Raw genomic sequence first — 24,221 nt, 5'->3', positions numbered from 1 at the left:
ATCAGAGATGAGAGTTGTTTGAAGTAGTGGCAGTGAGTATGCGTAATGAATGGATGCCCGGATCTTATACAATTAGCTGTTGTGGGCATGACCACTTAATTTATAAAGTCTCTCAGGCCACAAGAAAATGTTATCAGTCCATACCAGGACAGCTGAGAATTCTGCATTGCTTGAGATTGCTCAATGATAATCTAGCACAGTTCTTTGGGATTATTTGATAGTACTGAATCTAAAATGCCTCATTTGACTGATTGCTCTTACTATCAGGTGAGCTATTAACAATACAGTATATGTTTTTCTGGTGCTCAGTAGCCATTTGTTTCTCATTGGGTTTTTTTGGGCAAAGGCAATAATGTAGTATTTATGTAATGAACAGTTCTATGTTGTAATGTTTCATGTGAGTATGTATATATATATGTGGCTTAAGCAAGGCTTTGAAAAAAGATTGTTCTATTTTCTGGATAATGTGTCTGAATTGTATTCCTTCCAAAACATTTATTTTCATTGGTAGAAAAGTAATTGTATAAGAGAAATCATTGATTTAGAAGCCAGGGAAGGCTGAATGTTTTGAATTTCTAAAATGTTAAGGTGTTTTGTTTGTTTATGAGTATAGTTCTATTAATTTAGTTGGGGACAATAATGATACTTTTTATTCAGTTAAGCCAATATACCTGTATTTAAATTATGGCCCTGGGTACGTGTAGATTCTGACTTGGAAAAATAACTTGTGGATCATATCAGTTAATGTATATTATCTTAACACAATATTAACAAACAAACAAACAACAATTTATGACTTTCTTGACTTTATAGGTCCAGACCCATTTGGAGAATCCAACAAGGTATCACATTCAGCAAACTCAGAGGCATCAAGTGAAGCAGTACCTAACCCTGGATACGAAGTTATCTAGCCAAACTCTCTCTCTCTCTCATTCCCATTCAATACATTCTTCAGGAGTAACACCCACATTAAGGAGCGGGCATATGCCTCCTACCAGTGATATCAGCACTTCTGGAAGTCCAGTGACAAAGTTACTAACTCTTGGAGGAGAACATGAAAATGCGGTATGGAATATAATTGTAAAATAATCTAAGACTTTATTGGTGTTGGCTGCCTAATTGCATGGAGCTGACAAAATGGGGGAAGGAGAAAGCTTCCCAGATTGTTCAGCATTCATTTTAAGGTTAACTAAGGGCCCGTACAGACAGGCAAAAATAAAGCTGCTTTGGGTCACTTTGGAGGTATGCTGTATAAGTGATGCATGTGTACTAAGAGTCTGGAAGCTGTGCCAAAACCAAGCTCCAGTCCTTAGGATTCTTAGGATGCATGCATAATTTAAACAGAATACCTCCAAAGTGACCCGAAGGAGCTTTATTTTCGCCTGTCTGTATGGGGCCTTTTAAGTTATACTTCAACTGATAATCTGATTGAATAAAACATTAAAGCTTGTACATTGAAATCATGTTACCATTGTCAACTCTGATAGCAATAACATTATCATCTTTATTTATACACATACATATAGACTTTTATGCTGGATGAAATATCTATTTGGGAAATCTTTGTTAACTTCATACTGTAGGAACCTCTTGTTGCAGTGAATAATGATGTTGTGTTTATATATAATTTAGCTTCTATGCTTATTAGATAATGGTCCATATTACGCAAGCATAAATACATTTCTGGCTGTCACTCGAAACCTTTCCTTTCCCAATCTAGGGGTGGTTTCAGGATGTGAAGAGGAAAGTCTCGGGTTTGCTTGGTCACCCCATTTTCAGGCTCATGGTGCTATCTGCCATTGAAAAACCTCACTGCCGTTATCTGAGACTTTCAGTTACAGCACTATGATGACTATTCTCCTGTCTCAGTTTGTGTGCCAAAAATATTAATTTTGGAAGGGCAGAACTGTTTCCTAAAAAAAGCTTTAATTGTGAGGATATTTGTTTTTGTAGTCTTTGTTGAAGTGATTCCCCCCCTTTATTTTCTCTTACACTATTTTGTCTTTTAGTTATTACAACTTATTTGTGCCTGAATTTGACATGTGGATGATGCTAGGTGATTAGGGATCAAATAATAAAGTAGATACTGCCACGATACTATATGACCAATACTTTTGGTAGTATGGTGTTTGTGAAGGCAAAAGAAGTGAATTGAGAGGAAGGAAAATGTTTTTTGGATTAATCATGTGGGCAATTTCATCTAATCAGGGAGCATTACTGAATGAGATAAAATCACTGTATACCAAACCACACAGATATGGTTTAACACAAAAATCATTAACTGAGAGAGGGAGCAAGTGAGAGCACTCTTTATGATTTTGTAAGCATTTCACAAAAGTCACCAGAAAAAAGGGACATGTATGAAAATATTTTTCCAAATCAGTAAGTAGTTTAAAAAAACCCAACCCTATTTAGGTGTCATGCTGTTTTTCCCAAAGAACTTACATTTCCTAGGTAATCTTCCACCCAAGTAGTGTGAAAGACCCATTCTATTTGGGTTTAAGAAAGGAGATGCATTGCGTTACTTGTTTTTGATGTAATATGGTGGATAAAATGTTGGCTCCAGGCTGCAGTCCTATTCCTTGTTATCTGGCAGTCAGCCCTCATTGAAGTCATTGGGACTTACTTTTGAGTTGATATGTATAGAATTAAACAGTGAGCTTCTCTATTAACCATACACTAATAACTCTTGTTTTATTAGATGGAAGACGTTATTGATGACATAATCAACATGGAATCAAGTTTTAATGATGAAGGGATAAGTTGCTCTGAAGCACCACTGCTTATGCAAAGAACTGTAAGTAACTGTTGACAGGGTGAAACAAATGGGTAAAATAAAATAGCTCCCAGCATCTTTTACATGACACACACTTTCAAAGCGGGTGGAAACCGAAAAGAAGCTGTGCTCCAGGGTCGAAAAACAAAGCCTCCCCCCCCAAAAAAAAAAAAAGAAAGAAGAAAAGCTGGAATACTCTGGCTTAGCTCGCAAAATGTGCATCTTCACATCTGTATAAATAGCCCGGTGCCAGTGCAGGGCTGTGGCAAAACAAATAAATGAAAATATGGCAAAACCAGAGGATATAATCATGTTGTACACAAACCAGACAGTCCAACAGGGGGCATTGCATGAAAGGTGGTGGAGGGGCATGTATGGGGGCACATCAATGTATCACCAGCACACTGATGAACCAATGCCCTGTACCAGCAGAGCATTGCACATGTGACTGTGTGGCCAATCAAAGGAGAGGCTATCCAATGGAATGGCATCTAGATGGGATGTCGGAGGTATTTGGGGGTTGCAGGTAATATGTTTGTGTGATGGTGCACATGCATGGTGGGGAGATGATAAAAAATTATCCAGCAGTGTGACTTGACACCACACCATGTAGTCTGCCCATGGGTGTTTGGTTTGCCTTGGAGCAGGCTGTGTGGACAGTGGGGTTTCAACATGCTTTTGGAAAAAGCAGGATCAAGCCGCTTTCTCCTGCCCATCCACTATGGCCCATTGTCTTCTATCAATGAACCAGAATTTAGTTAAGAACTGTGAGAATTTAGTTAAGAACTATAGCAAAAGAGATTCCACCTCAACATTAGGAAGAACTTCCTGACAGTAAGGGCTCTCCGACTGTGGAACACACTCCCTCGGAGTGTAGTGAAATCTCCCTGCTTGGAGGTCTTTAAACAGAGACTGGATGGCCATCTGTTGGGGATGCTTTGATTTGGATTTCCTGCATGGCAGGGGGTTGGACTGGATGGCCCGTGTGGTCTCTTCCAACTCTATTATTCTATGATTCTATGTAATTCAGTATTATAAACATTTACTTCCTATTTTCTGCTCTTCCATGAGACTACCTGAGAAAAATGCCTTTTTCACAGGTGAAGTGTGTATTGATGGTATGGGCAATGGAAAGTGATACTTGCCCATGCTAACTGTAAACAAGCAGATATGATTTTTTTAAATCTTATCTTTCCCTTATTCAGATGCACAACTTTTTGCACTATTATAGATCTTATATAAATGTAATAATTATTAGCTAAATATTTTTACTACTCCAGAGGCTCAGAAAAAGCAGGTCTAACTCTTGCCAGTATGCAGATCAGAGTGACTCAAATCTGCATTGAGGTTGGTGATCCAGACTCCATTTTGTAAATCACTTAATAGAACATGACAAAATAATAAATAGTTTGCAATCCTGACCATCAGGAATTGATTTAGGTTAGAAGAATTTCAGCAAGAACTGAAAAATGCTATAAAGCCAATGAAATAGGCCCAGTCTAGGCACCAAACAGTGCTTGATTTGGAAGCTCACATTTGTCAAATATTTAAAAGATGAAGTACACAATGGAATACTTTTATGTTATAACATTAATTTATAACTATATTATTAACTCCTTTTCCCCTCCACTTGGGCACTGAAAGGGATTCACAAAATTTGTAATATAATAAATTTCAAATGAATTATTAAAATTTATAAAACAGTAAAAATCAGAAAGAGATTTAAAAGGTTGCTATGAAGGAACTAGATAATATCCCCAAGTGTAAAGATGTATCAATGAATACCAAAGTCAGGATCACTCATGCCATAGTATTTCAAATGTCTGTGTATGTATGTAAAAGTTGGACAGTGACGGAGAGTAACAGGAAAGAATAAATTCATTTGAAACGTTTTGCTGCAGGAGAGTTCTGTGAGTACCATGGACTATCAAAAAGATAAGGGCATGTCAAGGGTGGTTTCCCTAGATGCCAAAATAACTAAACTGAAGCTCTTATACTTTGGCCATATCATGAGATGACATGACTCATTGGAAAAGACAATAATGTTTGGTAGTCAGGATGTACCTGCACTGCAGAAATAATCCAGTTTTACACCACTTTAACTGCCATGGGTCAATGCTATGGAATCTGAGGATTTGTAGTTTGTTGTGTCACCAGAGTTCTCTGACTGAGAAGGCTAAATGTCCCACAAAACTACAATTTCCACAATTGTAGGCACTAGGAAAAGAGGAAAACCACATTACAAGTCAGTCAAGGAAGGCACAGTCCTTAGTTTGCAAGGCCTAAGCAAGGTTGTTTATAACAGGTTGTCTTCAAGGTCTCTCATTCATAGGGCTGCTATAAATCAATGCTGACTTGATGCCACATAAAAATAGTAGCAGCAGCCACAGCCACAAGACCAATAAATAAAACAGCCCTCCCACATATATAGAAACTAAGATCTAGCCAGTTTGACTTTCTAGGCTCAGCGATCAGATTCAGATTTGTTTTCATTACACTTTAGCTAGTGTAGTTTGTACAAGCAATTTCTAGTCAGTAATTCCATGATCATCAAAGTTTAACACATCTTTGCTGGGAAAAGACGAGAGTAAATATTAACAACTCTACTTGCTTATCTGTAGTAACCGGAAAATGCTACATCAAGACAAAGTCTTGGTCAAACACATTTTAAGCTAAGTTATGCTTGAAGTTCAAGGAAGTCTCAAAGGTCATTGTTCACCATTTCATTAATAGGTTCTGTTTTTAAAAGTAGAAAAGCACCAAAAAAACAAACAGTATTAAAAGTACACCCTTTTAAAAAATGTTTGCCATAAATATTCTTTATCTATATCTATCAGTTGCTTTCTTTACAACATGACATGTGGTCCTATACATAAGTCTTCCAACAGACTTACTTCCAGGGTAATGTGTATTGATTGCAACCTAAATAAATATAAGGTAGGGCTGTGGAAATTCTGGCTCTCCAGATGTGGTTGGACTTTATTTCCTATCAAACCCTGCCAGCCTGGCCAGTGATGAAGAATAATGATACTTAATAGTTCGCAGAGATCTAGAGGGGCACAAATTCCTTAGCCTGACAGAATACATGGCTGACAGACATAAACTACAAGAGATTGTGGCATCTGTACATAGAAGCAAGGTTGATTTGGACTAGGACATATCACCAGTTGTGTCCTGCAGCTTAGGCCAGTCATCCAAGGCAAAACTACATAGGAGGAGGAACTGTATACATAATATATACTGAGCTCAGTGGTCTTCAAAGTGCATCTAAGGAGAAACAACTGCTCCTGTGGAAGTATGCCACATGATTGGACTTCCTCTTTAGATATGATGTGAATGTGAGAACAAGCAAATGTGTACAACACAAGCCAGCTTTGAAAATGTTGATATGAAGAATTGGGTCCCGGAAAGGAACTAACCAGACACACAGATATACACACAGTGTCCTGTACTGGGCCCAGTGCTATTCAACATGAGTCAACAGTACGACGTAGCAGCTAAAAAGGCCAATGCAATTTTAGGCTGCATCGATAAAAGTATAGTGTCTAGATCAAGGGAAGTAATAGTGCCACTATATTCTGCTCTGGTCAGGCCCCACCTGGAATATTGTGTCCAGTTCTGGGCACCACAATTTAAAAAGGATGTGGAGAAACTGGGGCATGTCCAAAGGAGGGCGACTAAAATGGTGAAGGGTCTGGAAACCATGTTCTATGAGGAACGACTAAGGGAGCTGGGGATGTTTAGCCTGGAGAAGAGAAGGTTAAGAGATGATATGATAGCCCTGTTTAAATATTTGAAGGGATGTCATATTGAGGAGGGAGCAAGCTTGTTTTCTGCTGCCCCGGAGACTAGGACCCGGAACAATGGATGCAAGCTACAGCAAAAGAGATTCCACCTCAACATTAGGAAGAACTTACTGATAGCAAGGGCTGTTCGACAGTGGAACACACTCCCTCGGAATATAGTGGAATCTCCCTGCTTGGAGGTCTTTAAACAGAGGCTGGATGGCCATCTGTCAGGGATGCTTTGAATTGGATTTCCTGCATGGCAGGGGGTTGGACTGGATGGCCCTTGCAGTCTCTTCCAACTCTATTATTCTATGATTCTATGATTGCACTGCAACAATCTAATACAGTACACTCAAATCTATTTAGTTTTAAAACTCAAATTGATGTCAACCAAGCAACAGGCTATCTCACTCCATAATATGGGGAAGTATTTAAGGGAATGACTGACTCATGACTCATAGTTGGTGAACACATGAGTAATGATACATGTTAATTTGTCTTCAACACCTTTCCTCCCCTGATTCCCCGGATCCCCATAATTTTATGGCATTTGCAGGTGTGTCTGAAGGCTATACATTACATATATGTCTTTGGGCTGTTCCATTTCCTTAAGCTCCTCTGTAAACGCCATCTGAAGAGACTGGAGAATATATGCAGTTGAAGTATATTCTGTGGTAATTTCGAAGGAACTGAAGGAAGGCTGTTCCTTTCCTTCCTGTTGAGCTTTCTGCCTTTTGAAAGGTAGGTGAAAGCTGTGAAGGAAAGTGTTCCTTGCTAAAGTGCTCAGGTTTTATTCTGGAGCTGCCAGTCACTTATAAATAGAAATGTGATGGGACTAACCAATTCATGCAATACATTTAAAAAAAGACGACGACAGCAGATAGAGAAGAGAAGGATGGAGTTAGTTAATCTTTCAAAAGAAAAGAATGTATTTCTCATAAAATACTCCGCACATTAGGTATGTAGTGTTCACTTACTTTCACGTTGGGCCATACCTCTCAAATAGATAGTCACTTATTTGAGACTTATGGCATAGCATGACAATAGATTATCAAGTTCAAGGTTCAGAGTTCTGTCTCTGTCCTTTAAAGAGGCTATCTCCATGAACAACTTTGGAAATAACAGCTATCTCAGAACACCTCTCTGTTAGAGTCTGGAAATCTTTTTGACTACAAGTTCTAGCTTCCCCCATAAAGTATAATCAGAGATAATGAAAAATGGGGGACTTAGGGAGTTGTAATACCAAAAAATATTTTTTTTCAAAGCTTCATTCTATTATGAGTTGTTTGTTGGGAGGCAATAAGTGTTAGAAACAGTTGTCCTGTTTAAAGACACAGACAAAAGGCCGTTCATGATGGAAGGGTTTATTGCTTGCTGTACATCCTACCAACAAATCAGCAAAGGCCTGAAACAATCCAAGTTCATCTGGTTGAGGAGGCATTCTAAAGAACCAGTTTTGGGAAGGTTTTATTTTTTAAAAATAATTATCTGCTTCTAATGCCAGTTCTACCTATAAAATAAATGTGCTCTTCTGGAAATGAGGTGTGTGCACACATAATTAGGGACTTGGCACTGAGATATCCTACCATCCTGGATCTTGCAGAGGGAAACAGATCACTTGGTAGTTAAATTACTAAGGAGCTGTTTACCATCATGTCCTCTCCTCACCAGAAAATGGAGACACGGCAGTTGTATTATTTCATGTAGCTTTAGTAGTGGCCTCTTGGAAGTTCTAATTTTCAGATATTGCCTCCCTCATTCATCTGCCTACTGTGTCATCAATCTATAAAGTGTTGCTTTCTCAGTGTTATCTTGAAGATAAAAGATCTTATAGATGGGCAGTTAAGTTATAGAGAACTGAGATAGTCAACAAATAAGGTTTCTTCAACGTCATTTGTGAAACAACCACAGCTAGTGATTAGACATAGTATTTCAGCCTTTCTGTTTGTTAGCAGTTTTGATACGCAAGGCCAAATGGCAAGGTACATGGGAAACAGCACAATTTTACCTTCAATTTAGAAGAGGAAATATCTTTTGATAGCTCTGATTTCATTGTGGAAGTATCTGCATGAGTGGCAATAGACCAGTTTGTATTAAAACGGCAAAAGTTAATGCATATTTTCTAGTTCATCTGCAAGCTTCAAAGATTAAACCAATCTGTGTTGGCTAGTTATACTGAATAAACCAAAAAGTAAATGATAAGAAAATGAAACAAACATTGAACAAATTGTATTTTAGTTAATGTAGGAAATGAATGAGAACGTGCTTCTAATTTCAGCCATCTACTTGACAGATGAAAATAGTGCAAGTCTTAAACTTTATTAAGTCACCTTCAATGATGGTTGCACTTAAAAATGAATCAATATGGTTGATGTTTAAATTGTAGATTGCTAATATGCTCTCCTTGCTCCTGGGCACTTGTCACCTTACCAACTACTTTGTAATCAACCATACAGAATACTTTCTTCATATTTAATAATGGGGCAATCTGGGCTCTGAGAACTGCTGTCCTCAGATGGTCTATTTGATTCTGTGTTATTTTTTAAATTTATTGACTGTAATGAGTACTTGAATCAACTAAACGTAAAGCCACATAAAAGGAAGTTACTGCTAAGTTTTTCTTTGCTGTTGTTAACTCTCTTTGAGTCTGCTTTGACTCATGACAACCTTATGAATGAGATGTTTGCAAGACCCCCTAACCTCACCAAACTAATCAGGTCCTGGAGGTCCAGGCCCATGACCTCCCTAGTTACATCCAACCATTTGTCATGCAGTCTTTCTTTGTACCACCCTCCTTATGTCCTAGTATTAATGTCTTTTCTAAAGAGGCATGCCTTCCTATGATATGGCCAAAGTATGACAGCCTGAATTTAGTCATCCTGGCTTACAGGGAAAGTTCATGCTTGATCTGTTCTAGAACCCATTTGTTTATCTTTTTGGCCATCCATGGTATGCTCAGCACTCCGGCACCATATTTCATATAAGCTGATTTTCTTTCTATCTATTTTCTTCATTGTCCAACTTTCACACCTGTACAGTGATGGGGAATACAATGGCTTGGGTGATCCTAACTTTTAGTGTTCAGTTTTATACCTTTGCACTTCCTGCCCTTCCCATTCCTGTTCTTATTTCTTGACTGCAGTCTCCATTCTGATCAATGTTTGATCCAAGGTACGGGAAAACTTTGATCATTTCAATTTCCTCATCATGTACGATGAATTCATGTAGCCCTTCCATGGTCATTATCAATATCCCTCAGCCCTTTCTCACTAGAGTACAATCATAGTATCATAGAGTTGGAACTTGGAAGAGACCACAAGGACTGTCCCATCCAACCCCCTGCTGTTCAGAAACACACAAACTACTCCTGACAGATGGCCATCTAGCCTCTGTTTAAAAACTTCCAAAGAAGGAGACTCTACCACACTCCACTCTCAGGAAGTTCTTCCTAATGTTGAAGTGGAATCTCTTTTCCTCGAGCATAAATCCATTGCTCCATGTCCTAGGGCTGAAGCAGACAACCAGGAAGGAGTGGCCAGAGGCTGCTCTGGCTGGGATTGGGCCAGGACCATGGCAACTGCACGGCCTGCTCCCAAAGTGCTTTGCCACCACAGTTCTCAAGCCACATGAACCAGGAATCAGTTTAAATTGACTCCTTGTTGTGGTGGTGGCAGACTCCTTTTTGAGGTGTTGGAGTAGCTTCCAGCTGCTTTGGGGGTATGCATCACCTAAATGCCATACCCCTAAAGCAGCCAGAAGCTGCTTCTTTTGGCCTGTGTATTCTAGGCCCTAATCTCTGGAGTAGCAGAAAGCAAGCTTGCTTCATCCTCAATATGACATCCCTTCAAATATTTAAACAAGGCTACCACTTCTTAACCTCTAGGCTAAACATACCCAGCCACTCATCACAAGGCATGTTTCCAGACCTTTCACCATTTTGGTTGCTCTCCTTTGGACACGCTCCTGCTTGTCCAAATCCTTCTTGAATTGTAGTGCCCAGAACTCGACACAGTATTTCAGATGAGGCCTGGCCAAAGCAGAATAAAATGGTACTATTACTTTCCTCAGTCTAGACACTATACTCCTATTGATGCAACCTAGAATTGCATTGGCTTTCTTAGCTGCTGCATAATATTGCTGACTCATGTTCGGCCTGTGGTCGTAGATCCTTTTTGCATGTATTGCTATCAAGCCAGGTGTCAGTCATCCTATATCTGTGCACTTCATTTTTACTGCTGTAGTGTAGTATCCTACATTTCTTCTTCTTGAAATTCATTGTGTTAGGTTTGGCCCAGCTTTCCAATTTATTAAGGTCATTTTGAATTCTGATCTTCTCCTCTGGGATATTAGCAACCACACCTAATTTAGTATCATCTGCAAATTTGATAAACATGCTCTCTATTCCATCATGAAAGTAAACTGATAAAGCTGTTGAACAGCATTGGGTCCAGGACAGAACCCTGGGACACTCCACTGGTCACTTCTGTCTGGGAGGAGAAGGAGCCATTGTTGAATACTCCTTGGGTTCAGTCAGTCAACCAGCTATGGGGAATTTCATCAAAGGCCTTACTGAAAGTAGGGCTGGGAATCATGTGGTCCTTCAGATGTCAGACTGCACATCCCCACAGCAATAACCAGTCATAGTCAGTGGTGAGGAATTCTGGGAGTTGCAGTACAATAAAACTTGGAAGCCTTATAGATCCCATATCTGCACTAAAGGAAATCCCAAGGATTAAGGGTGATTTCACACATGCATGCTGCTCCTTGAAATATCATCGCTCAGCCAGATGTGTAAACTGCCTCCAGGATGCCAACTGAGAGGATAGATCTTTTGATCATGGACACTCACTTGATATTGCAGTCATTGAATGATAAAGGTCCATGTGTGGCCTTGTCTTAGAGTGAAGCACTACAGCAATAAACAAAGGGGGCAAAGAATTGGAAAGACTTACAGGGCTGATTGAAACCAGACTGGTTTTATAGGGGTGGAAAAACAGCTTTCAGATCTTGAAAAAGATGATAAGAGTGAGTCTAATACTGCTGTCAGTTTTACTGTTGACAGAAAACAAAATTAGGTCATTGCGATTATTTCATGAAGTTTAGTGGATGAACATGGGCCACTCATTGTTCCACAGCCAAATCTACCTCATACATTTGTGTTGTGAGAGGAACATCAGATGTAATCATATCTGCCATTAAGCTCTGTAAGAAAAAGTAGATGATTATGAAAAATGCTAAGTAATAACAGGAATATTATTTTTATAATTGTCTTTTGCCATCTTTAGGTATTTCAATTTAATGGGTACATAAATGAATGCAGGCAGGATTCACATGAAGAGAAGCACTGTATTTCATTTAAATGAAATATTAAAACAATGATCTTCTGTGATTATTAAGGTTTTTAAATAACCTTTTCAGAAATGCTTACTGGAATCTAAGCTATATTAGTCTTTCCTCTGGAACTTCCATTATAAGTGCCATTGTATTGTCTGGTTAACCATTTGCTGTGTTAATCATTTAGTGTAGTTCTCAGCACTGAGCAAAATGATTTATCCTTTATGAGAGGGAGGGGGAAGAGTGAGTTATCTGTAGATCAGTGGTCACTGACAATGAAGACAACAAAACGCACTGAACAGAAAGGTACAACCTCTCTCTCTATACATTTTTCATTTATGTGTACGTTACTACTTTCCGGTCCAATGGTTTGAAGTACAGTAGTTTCCAGATTGTAAATATGAAGAATATTTTTATTTATGTATCTTTCCTGGTTTCGTTGGAAGGCTATTTGCTTGTATCCGTTAGTGAGTAGTGATGTTTTTGATGGATGTAAATATATCAATACATCTGTATTTAAGTTACCTTTGATCCTTAGAGCAAGAGAATAATGGACAAATCAGTATAGTACTAATCTTGAGTTGCTTGACTTTTTATTTTTTTTAATACTGACATTAATAGATACTTTGTCTTCTGAATCTTCTGGGAAAATGAGGCTCCAAAATCAGCTCAGTAAGAGATAGATGTGGAATCTGCTGTTCTCCCTACCTTAGTGCAGCTTTGTTGTTTACCACTATAGTAGCCACAATGTGAGCATCGATTTTTGTTGTGAAATGTAATCCTAATTTGGTAGGGATACAGATACATGATCGGAGTGGAGACCAAAAACAGCAGTGAGAGCAAAGGAAATAAAATGCAACAAGGAGAGTGGTAATTTGGTTTGCAGGGACTATTCATTAGCAATTCCAGTTTGTGTTTTCCCTAATCTGTATTGTTCATAGTCTTTCTAAATTGTAACTATTTTGTTTTTATATAATTGTCTGTCTTTTTGTATCTCATTTCCAAGTTACTTTCTCACAGACACCCACATGTCCACTGTCTGTGGATATAGACTTGCTGGTTTAGGATTATCCTTCATGTATCTGATACAGTGGGGTCTAGTCTGGAGACGTTTATGCCAGAATAAATGTGTTATTCTCTAAGGTGCCATGAGCTCTTTCTGCTTAAACTGAAATCTGGCACATTTTGGAGCCACAGTACATTCTGTACTATTCTTGAGTAGTGAGTATGTGGAGATAGAAGTATGAGGTAGGATCCAGTGGGGGAGTTTGACTGAAGCAATTATTTCCATCTTCAGAACTAGCAGGGAGGTGAAAACCTGCCCTTCCTACAGCCTTCCACAGGCCTTTCAAACCTCTCTGAGGTCCTGAAAAACCCTTCACAGTATGTTATTAGATGGTGCAGAAAGCTACACAAGGTGGCAAGTGGAGAAGCAAGTCTTATTCCATTAGTGGATGGGTACTAATGCAACATTCAATTTAGGCTGAGATGACTGTGCTTGCCAGGTCCATCATGGTGTCCATAGTATGTCCAACATTTAAAAGAAGAAGTTATGTGCATACTAGTATTATTTAAGTTACATGTATACAGTGAGCCCATGGTATCTGCTGGGGTTTGATTCCAGGACCCTCTGTGGATACCAAAATCTGTGGATGCTCAAGTCCCATTCAGTGCAATGGCTAGTAAGATGGTGTCTCTTATATAAAATGGCAAAATCAAGATTTGCTTTTTGGAACACACACACACACACACACACACACACACACACACACACACAATATTTTCTTGCCATAGATGCTTGAATCTGTGGATAAAAATATCAATGGATACAGAGGGCCAATTGTCCTTCATATGTGATCAAGAATGCATAGAGTTCCTTACTACGCCTGTTGTAGGTAACTGAGTGAATGCACAATTGGGGCTAGGACTGGCATATCTGGCCACCCATCTCCTTTTACATTATGTATACATTATGGAGAGGATCTACACTGTCTGCTTCATGGGTGGGCAACTTTTGGCATCTACTGGACTGCACTGGATTCCTGGGAGACTTTCAAAGGCTACATTCTCCACCAAAAACTCCTTCTCTTTTCAACCCCCCCCCCCAGTGCCCACCAATACCCTCTCCTTTATCTGTATCAACAAATATTTGATTATATTTTTACTTGTATACAAATAGCTATAACAAGTACATTTCTATACCACTTATCAGTGCACTTGAGCACTCCCTAAGTGGTTTACAATGTGTAAGTTAATTGACCCCAACAAGCTGGGTACTAATTTTAGTGACGCATGCCAGGCTGAGTTGACCATGAGCCCCTGGCTGGTTTTGAACTCACAATCTTGTGTCCTGCCCCATGTCTTTTCCTTTGCGTACATCACTACAAAATAGTGTTGAATTTGATGTCTGTATCTGTGGAAGGAGAAATCTCAGACATTAAAACTGTTGTTATTTCAAGATTTTCTTTATGACCCAAGCTTTCATAATGTGTGGGTTTATATAAAGCCAAGGACACTGTAAATTTAAAACTTATTTAGAAAACTCTGAGCAATATCTACAAACTGAAATCAACTGTTTTGAGAGATTTCATATTACACATTAGAAATTAATGGACCTACTATACGGCCGGTTACAAAATCTAAGCATGCATAGCAAATGGAGAACAAATTTTCTAATTTATCCCTGTGCCCTTGTAAGGCAGTTGCCCACAGCATGGTCTCCAGTGCTCTGTCCAGTCTCATTTAAAGATGTTTTGCATTGCCAAGTCTCTTCCTTTGTATGCTGTCTGAAGCATAAACAATTTCAGAAATGAATTTTGAGTGCAGGGAGATAGTTGAGAATCCACTTGGGTCTCAGGTAAGATCAGGAAGGTTATTTTCCCTTTCAACTTAACTCATATTTGAAGTGTAGTTGCAGTAATCCTGTTATTGGAAAATATGCTATGGCATTAATTCAAAATCAGACATCAGGGGCCATAACCAGGCATCATTCTGCATATAAAACTCACATCAGCCTCACTCAAGTTTCTGCATACGGAACAATGGCAGTCTTTGACCCTTAACATTTAATTTTATTTTATACAAGATAAGGGCGAAGTCTGTCTTTAGATGCATATTTGCAGCTCCCGCTGCGATTAAGACATGAATACGCATCTGAAAAAGAATTTTGTTCTTAAGTGTCTACATATGCTTTTCACCTTACAAATCATGAATTTATTTTGCTTCCCTCACCCCTAACTTTATTTCTTCTCTCTCTTTCTCTTTTCCTTCTGTTTTCCTGAAGCTTTCAAGTAGCATTTTGGACATATACAACAGTGACCAAGGAATGCCAGCTGCTAATATGGGCCTTACCAATACTTCCTGTTCATCTAATTTGCCAGTTAAAAGAGAACTCACAGGTAAACTACTTCTGTCTTATAACTTTGAAAATAATAGCACTTTTCATTGGGAACAGCTCTTTGTGATGTATGCAGAGTGGCTACCCCTTTCTCCCCAAACAACCTTTTGCTTGCCTAGTGTTGCACAGAGGGAGAATTCTGGAGGGAAACCTAGGCAGTAGATCCTGGGACAAGCTTCAACATCAGTGGTGAATGTGTGAGCTTCATGCCCCTGCTCTGTGCATTGCCAGAAAACAACAACAAACAAAACACACAAAGAGAGATACTGAGATGTTGAGAGAGAACCCAGTTAAGGGGTCTTCCTTTGTGTGTGCGAGAGAGTTATTGTTGGAGTAGTGGTGCAGAAAATAAATAAATACTCCTCCCACATATACATATTCTATATGCCTTTGTGTGAAAAAGATGAATATATTTTGACATATCTGCTGTTGCATTGTTTTGTTGTTATTGCTGTACATCTTCAAGTCCTTTCTGACTTAAGGTAAGCCTAAGGTGATCCTCAGGTGGGGCTCAAGAGTGTATGACTCACCTAATTTCACCCATTGGGTTTCCATAACCAAACAGGGAATCAAACCTGGATCTCAAGAGTCATAGTCCAACACTCAAATCACTATACCACACTGGCTCTATTTTTGTTACTAAAAGAAATGTTGTAGTAGAGTTTCTTACCTCAGAAATGAGCCATAATTATTTTTGCTTCTGCAAAGTCATGGATCAAATCATTAAAGTCTATACCGGAGTTGTTTCAATGATCATAAAAACCAAAGATTTCAGTTGGACTGAGAATGCATGCCTCTATTTCAAGATTCTCCATTCTTCTTCCCGTATTAAATGCAATATTTTATTGTTTTCCTTATTTATCAGTTTCAGTTATATCCTGTCTTTCCTGCCAATGTGGTATACAAGATTCCCCCTACTTTGTCCTTGTAATAATCCTGTGAGGTAGGTCAGTCTGAGAGAGAAAACTAAGATCAGATCAATATGTGAGCTTCATGTTTCAGTGAAGACTACAATGTAGATTTTCCAAGTCCTAGTTCAATCATAACCTATAAACCAAAAATACAAAATAAATGTTGAGGGTAGCTGAGAGATGGACTTCAAAGAGTCATGATAAGTGAGAAATAGGGTGCACAGAGGGTAACAGATCTGTGGTGGCAATTGAAAAGGTGGTAGCTAGGTGGGTGATGGAACGTAGCAAGCAAAAGGGGGGGGGGTAGTAGAAAGACAGAATACAAGGTGCTATTGGCGCAAAGAGAAAGAGGGGAGATTTACATATGGCTTACTCAAATAGCAAAGAAGATGATCATGATGATCTTTATTTATACCTTGCCTTTTCTCCCAGACCAAGACTCAAGATAGGTCACAAATTAAAATAAATAAAGCAAAACCAAAAAAAAAGGCAAAGATCTATGCTGAAATGGAATTAAACTATTAACAATAATAAAAATAAAATTAAAAATAAAATTAAAATTAAAAAGTTTAAAAGGAGATGAACAGGAGAAATGAGGCCTACTAGATGTATATTATTCTCTTGCCTTGCCTAATTTATTAAAAAGCTAGAGGGAGACTGGCTAAGTAGGCAGAAGGTAGAGTTCCATCATGCCTAAAGAAGGCATTTATATGACCATTGCTGAAAAAGCCCATCATATTGGATAACTACTGGCCAGTTAACATACAGTTTTTGGGCACAGTACTATATGAGACAAGGAGATTATCATACATACTTTATTTCATTGTTTTCCCGTCCTTGAAAAGCTACAGGATAAGCCTGGGTTGCATACAGGCAGTATACAGGAGAATATGATAAGACCTGTCTTTGAAGTTAAATTAGAAAAACGACAGGATAAAGCATGTGCGATAATCTCCAGTCTCTACAACCATTTCAGTCTGGTTTCAGGCCTGACTAAGAGACAGAGACAGTGCTGCTTGGTGAATGGCCTTGCAATAGTGTATGCCCTGTTGGTCTCCAACATAACGCATGCTCTGTGTCTGCTCTTGCAGTGTATTGCCAAGATTTAGTGGCACATAGCAACCAGAAGTAGAAAAAAACACCTATTTTCTAATTTCTTGGAGAAAACCTTTTTGTATTATAACCTGGCTTATGTCATGAGTCTACTCTGAAACAAGGCATGGATTCTCTATGCTCCCCATTATGGCACAGAAAAAAGAGCTTGTTCTATTGTTGTGCCAACAAATCTGGAGACAGAAGAAGCTCTGAAATTACAAAAATGGCTAGAAGGAGCCATACAATCCCCTTCTTCTGAATGCCATTCCTTCTCCACCCTGTTTTAATCATCTATAATTGCATTCTCTCTAAAGAATATATCTAATGTTCAGCTCCAGTATCCTATTATGGGATATACATATTTTAACTTTGGTTCATATTGAGATTTTTTTCCTGTAAAGTCTAAATGGCATTGGCCCTATTACCATATGACTTTAGGTAAGAGAGAGAGCATCTTATACTATTAAGTGCAGGAGTTTTGAAATGTAACAGCAGTAGACTCAAACAGTTAAATGTGAGGCTGGTTCTGCCTCTCCTGTGTGGCTGTTATTTATCAAAGGAAGGAAGGCAGGCAGGAGGGTGGGCAGACAATAAGCATAGTGAGAACTTGTAGTGGAGGGCAAGGTGTACAACTGGGACTAACTCACGAAATCCACAGGGACTAATCTTGAGCCAGGTTTTTAATCTCTCCCTGCCTACCTCACAGGGTTGTTGGGCGAATAAAGTGGAGGGAAAGTACAACCATGTATACTGCTTTCAGTTCACTGGAGAAAAAGCTGCATATAATATATAAGTAATAATGAATGGTTATAAAATTAAGTTATGTTATTTCCATATTTTTGGCATGTACCTTCAGAGAGGAAAGAATGATTTCAGTCTATTCTTAGAACCTTTTGAAAATCATTTTGATTTAGAGAAGTGCAGAGGAGAAAATAAGTACATACTGACATTTTATTTTGTTTTACAGAGCTTAATATTTTCTCACTTGACTTTGCATGGTCTTGCCCTGCCTATTTGATTCGGTTGATGTGGTAGTGCTGTGTAGCTGGACAACTTGTAACAAGCATTTTTTCTAGACATCGTGTTGCTAATAAAACCAATTACTGTAGGAAACATAGCAGATTTGCACACATTTTGGCTTCTGATCAATAATATAAATAAATTATCTTCCATTAAATTTGTTCCAGGTTGCCACAAATGACTCTCTCAAAGGTTCACAATGCATCTATTCACCGAAAATCCGTATTAATGGATTAACAACTTTAAAAGTTACATTCACGTAATCCAAAGAATGCTAACAACCATGTACAGTTTATCAGTGCTATGCAAAAGGAACAAAGAGGGAGTTTTCTTTCCTCCCTGCCCCTTCCATGAGTATTTTGAAATCTGATTATCTCTTGCAAGATGGGAAGGGGAACTCAGTTTCACTTTAGACTGCCCTAAATTACAGCAAATTAGAAAATTGCTAAATACGATGTTCTTCTTTTTCAGTTTCTGAAAATTAAAAATGCATGATGACATTTTTTAAAAAAGTGCACACAGCCTGAACAAGCTGTAAACAGCAAACAGGGAACTGAAGAACATGGCAAAATCATCTTTTGTAAATCTAAGAACATTAGAGCATAAAACTACTGAAAGTTTGTTGGAAACACTGTACAATGAAAAGGGCCATTTCCAACCCAGAGCAGTGTCTGAAGTTATGTTTTAAGACTGTTAAAATAGTTTTTGCTTTCTGTCAGAAACAGATACACGAGCAATGGCAAAGGAGAGGCAAAAAAAGGATAACCATAATCTCAGTGAGTATATGTAACACTTTCCTAACATTAATTGCTGTTTTGTGGGCAGTACATAAAATTAGACATCTGTAACAGAATAGTTGACAAATATGATCACTTTTTTTTTTTTTTAAAAAAACCTCATAATTGTAGAAAAATAGCAGGTAAAAATATTATGTTCTTCAAATTTATGTGCATATCCCTCGAACTACTTTCAGAAAGTATGCTGTTTTCAACCAAAGTTAAATATAACTTAGTTCTGAACAAATGCAAAAGATTTAACTTGTCTTTCCCAGTTAGTATCATAGGGTCAGATGAGAAAAACAGACTATTGCCAGGGTTACCTGCATTGACATTGGACTTGTGGATTTCTTTCTTTGCTCTTGCCAGTGTGCAGAAAATTTGGTCCTTTTGATGTTTCCTACCAATAATTCCTAACAGCCTCACCTTGCATGAATAATGATCCAAGAGTGTGGGAACTATAGTCCAAAACATCTAGTGGTTCAAAAGTGCCCACTTCTGTCCTAGAAGGTAAATGCACAGTAAGATTCAGCTTCCATAGGCTGCCAAAAGTTGGTGTCCTTTTCGACAGTTTTCCAGGGTTGAATGCTTGCTTTCCTGAGAAGCCAGGACTAAGTGAACCTCTTCAGACTCCTTTAAGGAGTAGGCCAGGGGTAGGTAACCTGCGGCCCACGGGCCAGATGCGGCCCGGCGAGGCCTTGGGACCGGCCCCAGCCTGGTCCTGCCACCGATTGCCGCCGGGGCCTTTGGCCTCTCGCGCGCAGGGGCAAGGGGGGGCAATTGTCTATAGACGCCTCAGAAACATGCATTTATATTAACATTTTTTAAAAAATCAGCAAATATTTTTGGTTGTCCTCCACTTTTTTTAAAAAAAGTGTCCACCATTTGAAAATGTTGTCCTACATTTGTCCCGGTTTATTTATGTATTTAAATTTTTTTTAAATTATTTAATTATTTATTTTTTGGCTTCGGCCCCCCAGTTGTCTGAGGGACAGCAACCTGGCCCCTGGCTCAAAACGGTTGCCTACCCCTGGAGTAGGCTATGAGGAGAAGATAACAGATTTAATTTGCTCTTCTAATTGCTAATTAAAGTCAGGGTGAGATTGCCCAAATGTGGAGTCTGGGCAGTCTTCTTAATAAACTAGGGCAGACTGGTGATATTAGCCCAGGTCACTATATTAGATCCTTGTCCAAGTGTATAGTGGGTTATATCCTTGTTCCTTACATAGCCTCTAAGATGTGACCTGGTTAAAAAGTATGACTCCTGTCTTCCTTTGAATGAGTGTAGGCAGTGATGATCAAGTGGAGCAATAGAAGAAGGTGAACTTTTGCTTTTGGATTCAATATTGATTGTTTGGCTAAGTTGTTTAGAAGCTTGCTTATATGCTTTTGTTTTGAGTCTTGTGCTTTACTTGAGCACATAGTCTAAAGAGACACTGGCGGGTTACAAACCGCCATAAAGTACGCGCTCCGTGCGTACTAGGGTTAGGAAGGGCCGTATTAGGGTTAGGAAGGTTCTTACCTTCCTGACAGCCCTTTCTCCCAGTACGCGCGGAGCGCGTAGTTTTTTGCGGTGCCCATCCACATGGGCGCCGCCATGTTGACGTACTAGACGCTGTGCGTCCAGACGTGTCGCGGCGGAAGTGACGTCGCGAGGACGCACTCCACCCCTCGCAGCGCCACTTCCGCGTTCCAAAAAGGAGCGGCATTTCGCCGCTCCTTTTTTGCTGCGCAGGGAAGCCTCGCGGTCTGGCAGCTGGGGCTTCCCTACGCAGCGAATGGCGGCGGCGGGAAAACGGCCCCTTGAGAGCCGTTTGTAACCCGCCACTGTTTCTGCCGAGAGGAAGTGAGACATATAACTGCTGCTTCCATTTATGAAGCTCAGAAAACAGGAAAAGAAACACTGGTATTTCACAGAAAGCATTTTATGGGGGTGTTTTTCAGGGATGTTTCATGGGGGCAACCTTGGAATGCTGTGTTGCTACCTATATAAGACAATGAATCTGGGTGATGACCATGTATTTACTTGCCAGATGATGGGGGGGGGGGGGTTATATTTACATCAAATGCAAGCTGATTGTTCTGCTTGAGGAGATGGTGAGTCAGGTTTGATGCCTGTGCATCTACATCTCAAGTTCATAGAATCATAGAATCGTAGAGTCGGAAGAGAACGCAAGGGCCATTCAGTCCAACCCCCAGCCATGCAGGAAATCCAAATCAAATCATCCATGGTAGATGGCCATCCATCCTCTGTTTAAAGACCTCTAAGGAAGGACACTGCACTACACTCCGAGGGAGTGTGTTCCACTGTCAAACAGCCCTTTCTGTCAGGAAGTTCCTCCTAATGTTGAGGTGGAATCTTATTTCCTGTCGCTTGCATCCATTGTTCCAGGTCCTGTTCTCTGGAGCAGCAGAAAACATGAAACTGTTTTGGAAAGAGTAGGGCAGAATTGCCTGGAACAGCTAGACACAGGCTTTCCTCTAGGGGAGTGAACAATTCACAAATACAAGAGGCAGAATGTGACACACAGAAGTAGATCTATTAGGAGCCATGCTGTGACTTTGGGGCTACAAAATTGATTCCAATCCCTACTTGGATTCCAAGCCCTAATCCTGTGATTATGAGATATAGGAAAAAAGACTGCAGCCTCAGTCCTCAGAGAGCATGGAGGTGACTTTGGAGGGTTCTCTGAATGCAATGACCCCTGCCTACTTTCAGAGGAAGAAGCAATGTATGGTGATGGTAGGCGATTCCTCTCTGAGAAGAACAGAAACAGTAGTGTGCAGAACTAATAGATTTCTCAAGTGGTGTGCAGCCTCCAAGGAATAAAGATCCACTATTACCCCTTCTTTCTGCTCCATGTGGGAACAAATTATATTGTAAAATATAGCCTTCAACATGTTCCAAGGGTTTATGAGATTCTGGATAGGAAGCTGAAGAACCTGGGGCACAAGCTGATATTTCCTCACTCCTTCCTGTGGAAGAGAGAGAATACTAGAAATAAACATCTGGCTCTGCACATGTACTGCCATGAAAGGCTTGGCATTGTGGACCATGGACTGCACTTTCATGAAGTAAGACTTCTAGCAAGATATTGCTTATAGCTCACACAGGCTGGTATGAGTGGATTTGCTAGGAGCCTAGGTGTTACATGGGGAAGGATGTCAGTGTTCTAAAAAGCAGGGGGACACCAAGTACTGGGGCAGTGGCCTCAATGATGCAAGAGGAATTTGGGGGATAGTACAGGAGCCCAGCAGTGGGCAGAAAAGGAACAACAAAGAAGGAGCTGGAAAGAATGCCCCATGATCTTAAAAGATTATCACACCAGCGCTTACTGTCTCTCAATCAGCTGTCAAGCGTTGGGGAAGCATGTGTGTGTGTGAAAGCCAGGCACGCTTCCTCATCGTCAGGGAATCATTGGCTCCCTTTAGCATCACTGAATCATTCAGGGAGAGGGAATTTCCTCTGAACACAAAGTTTCCATTCAGAGGAAATTCCCTCTCCTGGAATGATTCAGTGACGCTAGAGGGACCCAATGATTCCCTGACAATGAGGAAGCGTGCCAGGCTTTCACACACACACACACACACACACACACACACACACACACACACACACTTCCTTGACGTTTGAGAGCCGATTGAGAGACGGTAAGTGCTGGTGTGATAATCTTTTAAATGTCTATATATCCATGCACAGAGCATGGGAAATAAACTAACTTGCACCCTTAACAGAGGATGGCAAATATGATTTAATAGACATCACTGAAACCTGGTGGGATGAATCTCATCATTGGAATGTCATAATAGAATACATAATAACCTATTCCACAGAACAGGCCAAACAGGGAAGAAGGGCTAGCCTTTTGGATGGAGATCTTTGACTCAAAGCATGGCAAACAGGTTGGGGGGAGTCTAATACCAACTCCAAAGCCAGTCTGAAGACTTGGGTGTTGTCTTCCTAGATGTAATGACTAGAAATTCATAAAAAGAGAGAAAAAGTATTAGTAGAAGACTTTAACAACCCAGATATTTGTTGAAAGTAAAAGTCTGCCAAGAATGTAACGTCAAAGAAAACAGCTTCATTTATATACCGCTTCATACTGACATAGCAGTGTCTAAGCGGTTTACAACTATAAGCTAATTTCCCCCAACAATCTGGCTACTCATTTTAGCAACCTCAGTAGGATGCAAGACTGAGTCGAGCTTGAGCCCCCTTGGCTAGGATTGAACTCGCAACCTTATGGTTTTGAGTGAGTGGCTGCAGTACAGGCATTTAACCACTGCACCACCAGGGCTCCAACAAATTCCTCAATTGACATGCAGACAATTTCATTGTTCAAAGGTAGAGGAGGCAACAAGGTGGATCAATTATTTTGGATTTGATCTTAACCAACAGGGATGAACTAGTCAACAAAGTGGAACTAATGAGATCCTTAGGTGGGAATGACCATTCTCTTGGGTTTGTTATACAGATGAAAAGGGAAACCAGACCTGTAGAGATGAAATCACAAAAACTAAAGCTCAGAATGACTTTAGTTTTCTAAAGTGGTTAAAAATAATCAGGATGGGGGGAGAGCTATATTTGGGGTAAGAGGAAGCCCAAGCAAATGACCTAGCTAGTGCATGAAGATGGTAAAATGCTAACAAGGACAGAGAGAAGACAGAACTTCTCAACACCCTCTTTGCTCCCGTCTTCTTCCAAGGAAATAATTAATCTTTAATGGTTGAAAACAGAACCAATGATGCAGTAAGAACACTTCTGCCTAGAACAGGTAAAGAAGTAGTAAAGGAATTTTTAACTACTTTGAATGAATTTTCTATGGTGTAATCAGCTGCATCCCAGGATACTAAAGGAACTTGCAGTTGTAATCTCAGAACCACCATCAACAATAAATTAGAATTCTTGGAGAAGATTATTGGTCCCAGAAAACTGGAAGAGGATGAATGTTGTCACCATCTTGAAAAGAGGGGGGACCTAATGTCTAGTTACCTGGATGTCAGTACCAGTAAAAGGTTCTAAAATAGATATTTGAATGGACAGTGTGTGAGTACATACAAAGGAATGCTGTGATTACTAAGACCCAGCATGTGTTTGTCTATTTTTAAATAAAGTTGCAAGTT

General features: G+C 39.6%; 1 protein-coding gene across 2 annotated transcripts in view; it reads left to right on the top strand.

Moving 5' to 3' along the window:
• Positions 1-210: 210 nt before the first annotated feature.
• The window catches only part of LOC149312277 (transcription factor EC-like), a 37,064-nt gene continuing 13,053 nt past the window's right edge, over positions 211-24,221 (top strand). The window contains exons 1-5 of one of the 2 annotated variants that reach the window (XM_089526836.1): positions 211-267; positions 814-1,065; positions 2,702-2,797; positions 15,182-15,296; positions 19,041-19,097. In XM_089526836.1, coding sequence (XP_089382962.1) covers positions 235-267; positions 814-1,065; positions 2,702-2,797; positions 15,182-15,296; positions 19,041-19,097 — 553 coding nt within the window. In that variant the 5' untranslated portion in view covers positions 211-234. Of the gene's footprint in view, positions 268-813; positions 1,066-2,701; positions 2,798-7,365; positions 7,372-15,181; positions 15,297-19,040; positions 19,098-24,221 lie in introns of those variants that run through there. The other variant, XM_089526835.1, reaches the window with a different exon arrangement.

The sequence above is a fragment of the Sceloporus occidentalis genome, unplaced genomic scaffold, assembly GCF_023333645.1.
Source record: "Sceloporus occidentalis isolate IW3139 unplaced genomic scaffold, rSceOcc1.0.p SCAF_5, whole genome shotgun sequence".
In the NCBI taxonomy this organism is placed as follows: domain Eukaryota; kingdom Metazoa; phylum Chordata; class Lepidosauria; order Squamata; family Phrynosomatidae; genus Sceloporus; species Sceloporus occidentalis.
The sequence above is the reverse complement of the archived record's forward strand: the minus strand, read 5'-3'. Positions and strand labels throughout refer to the sequence as shown.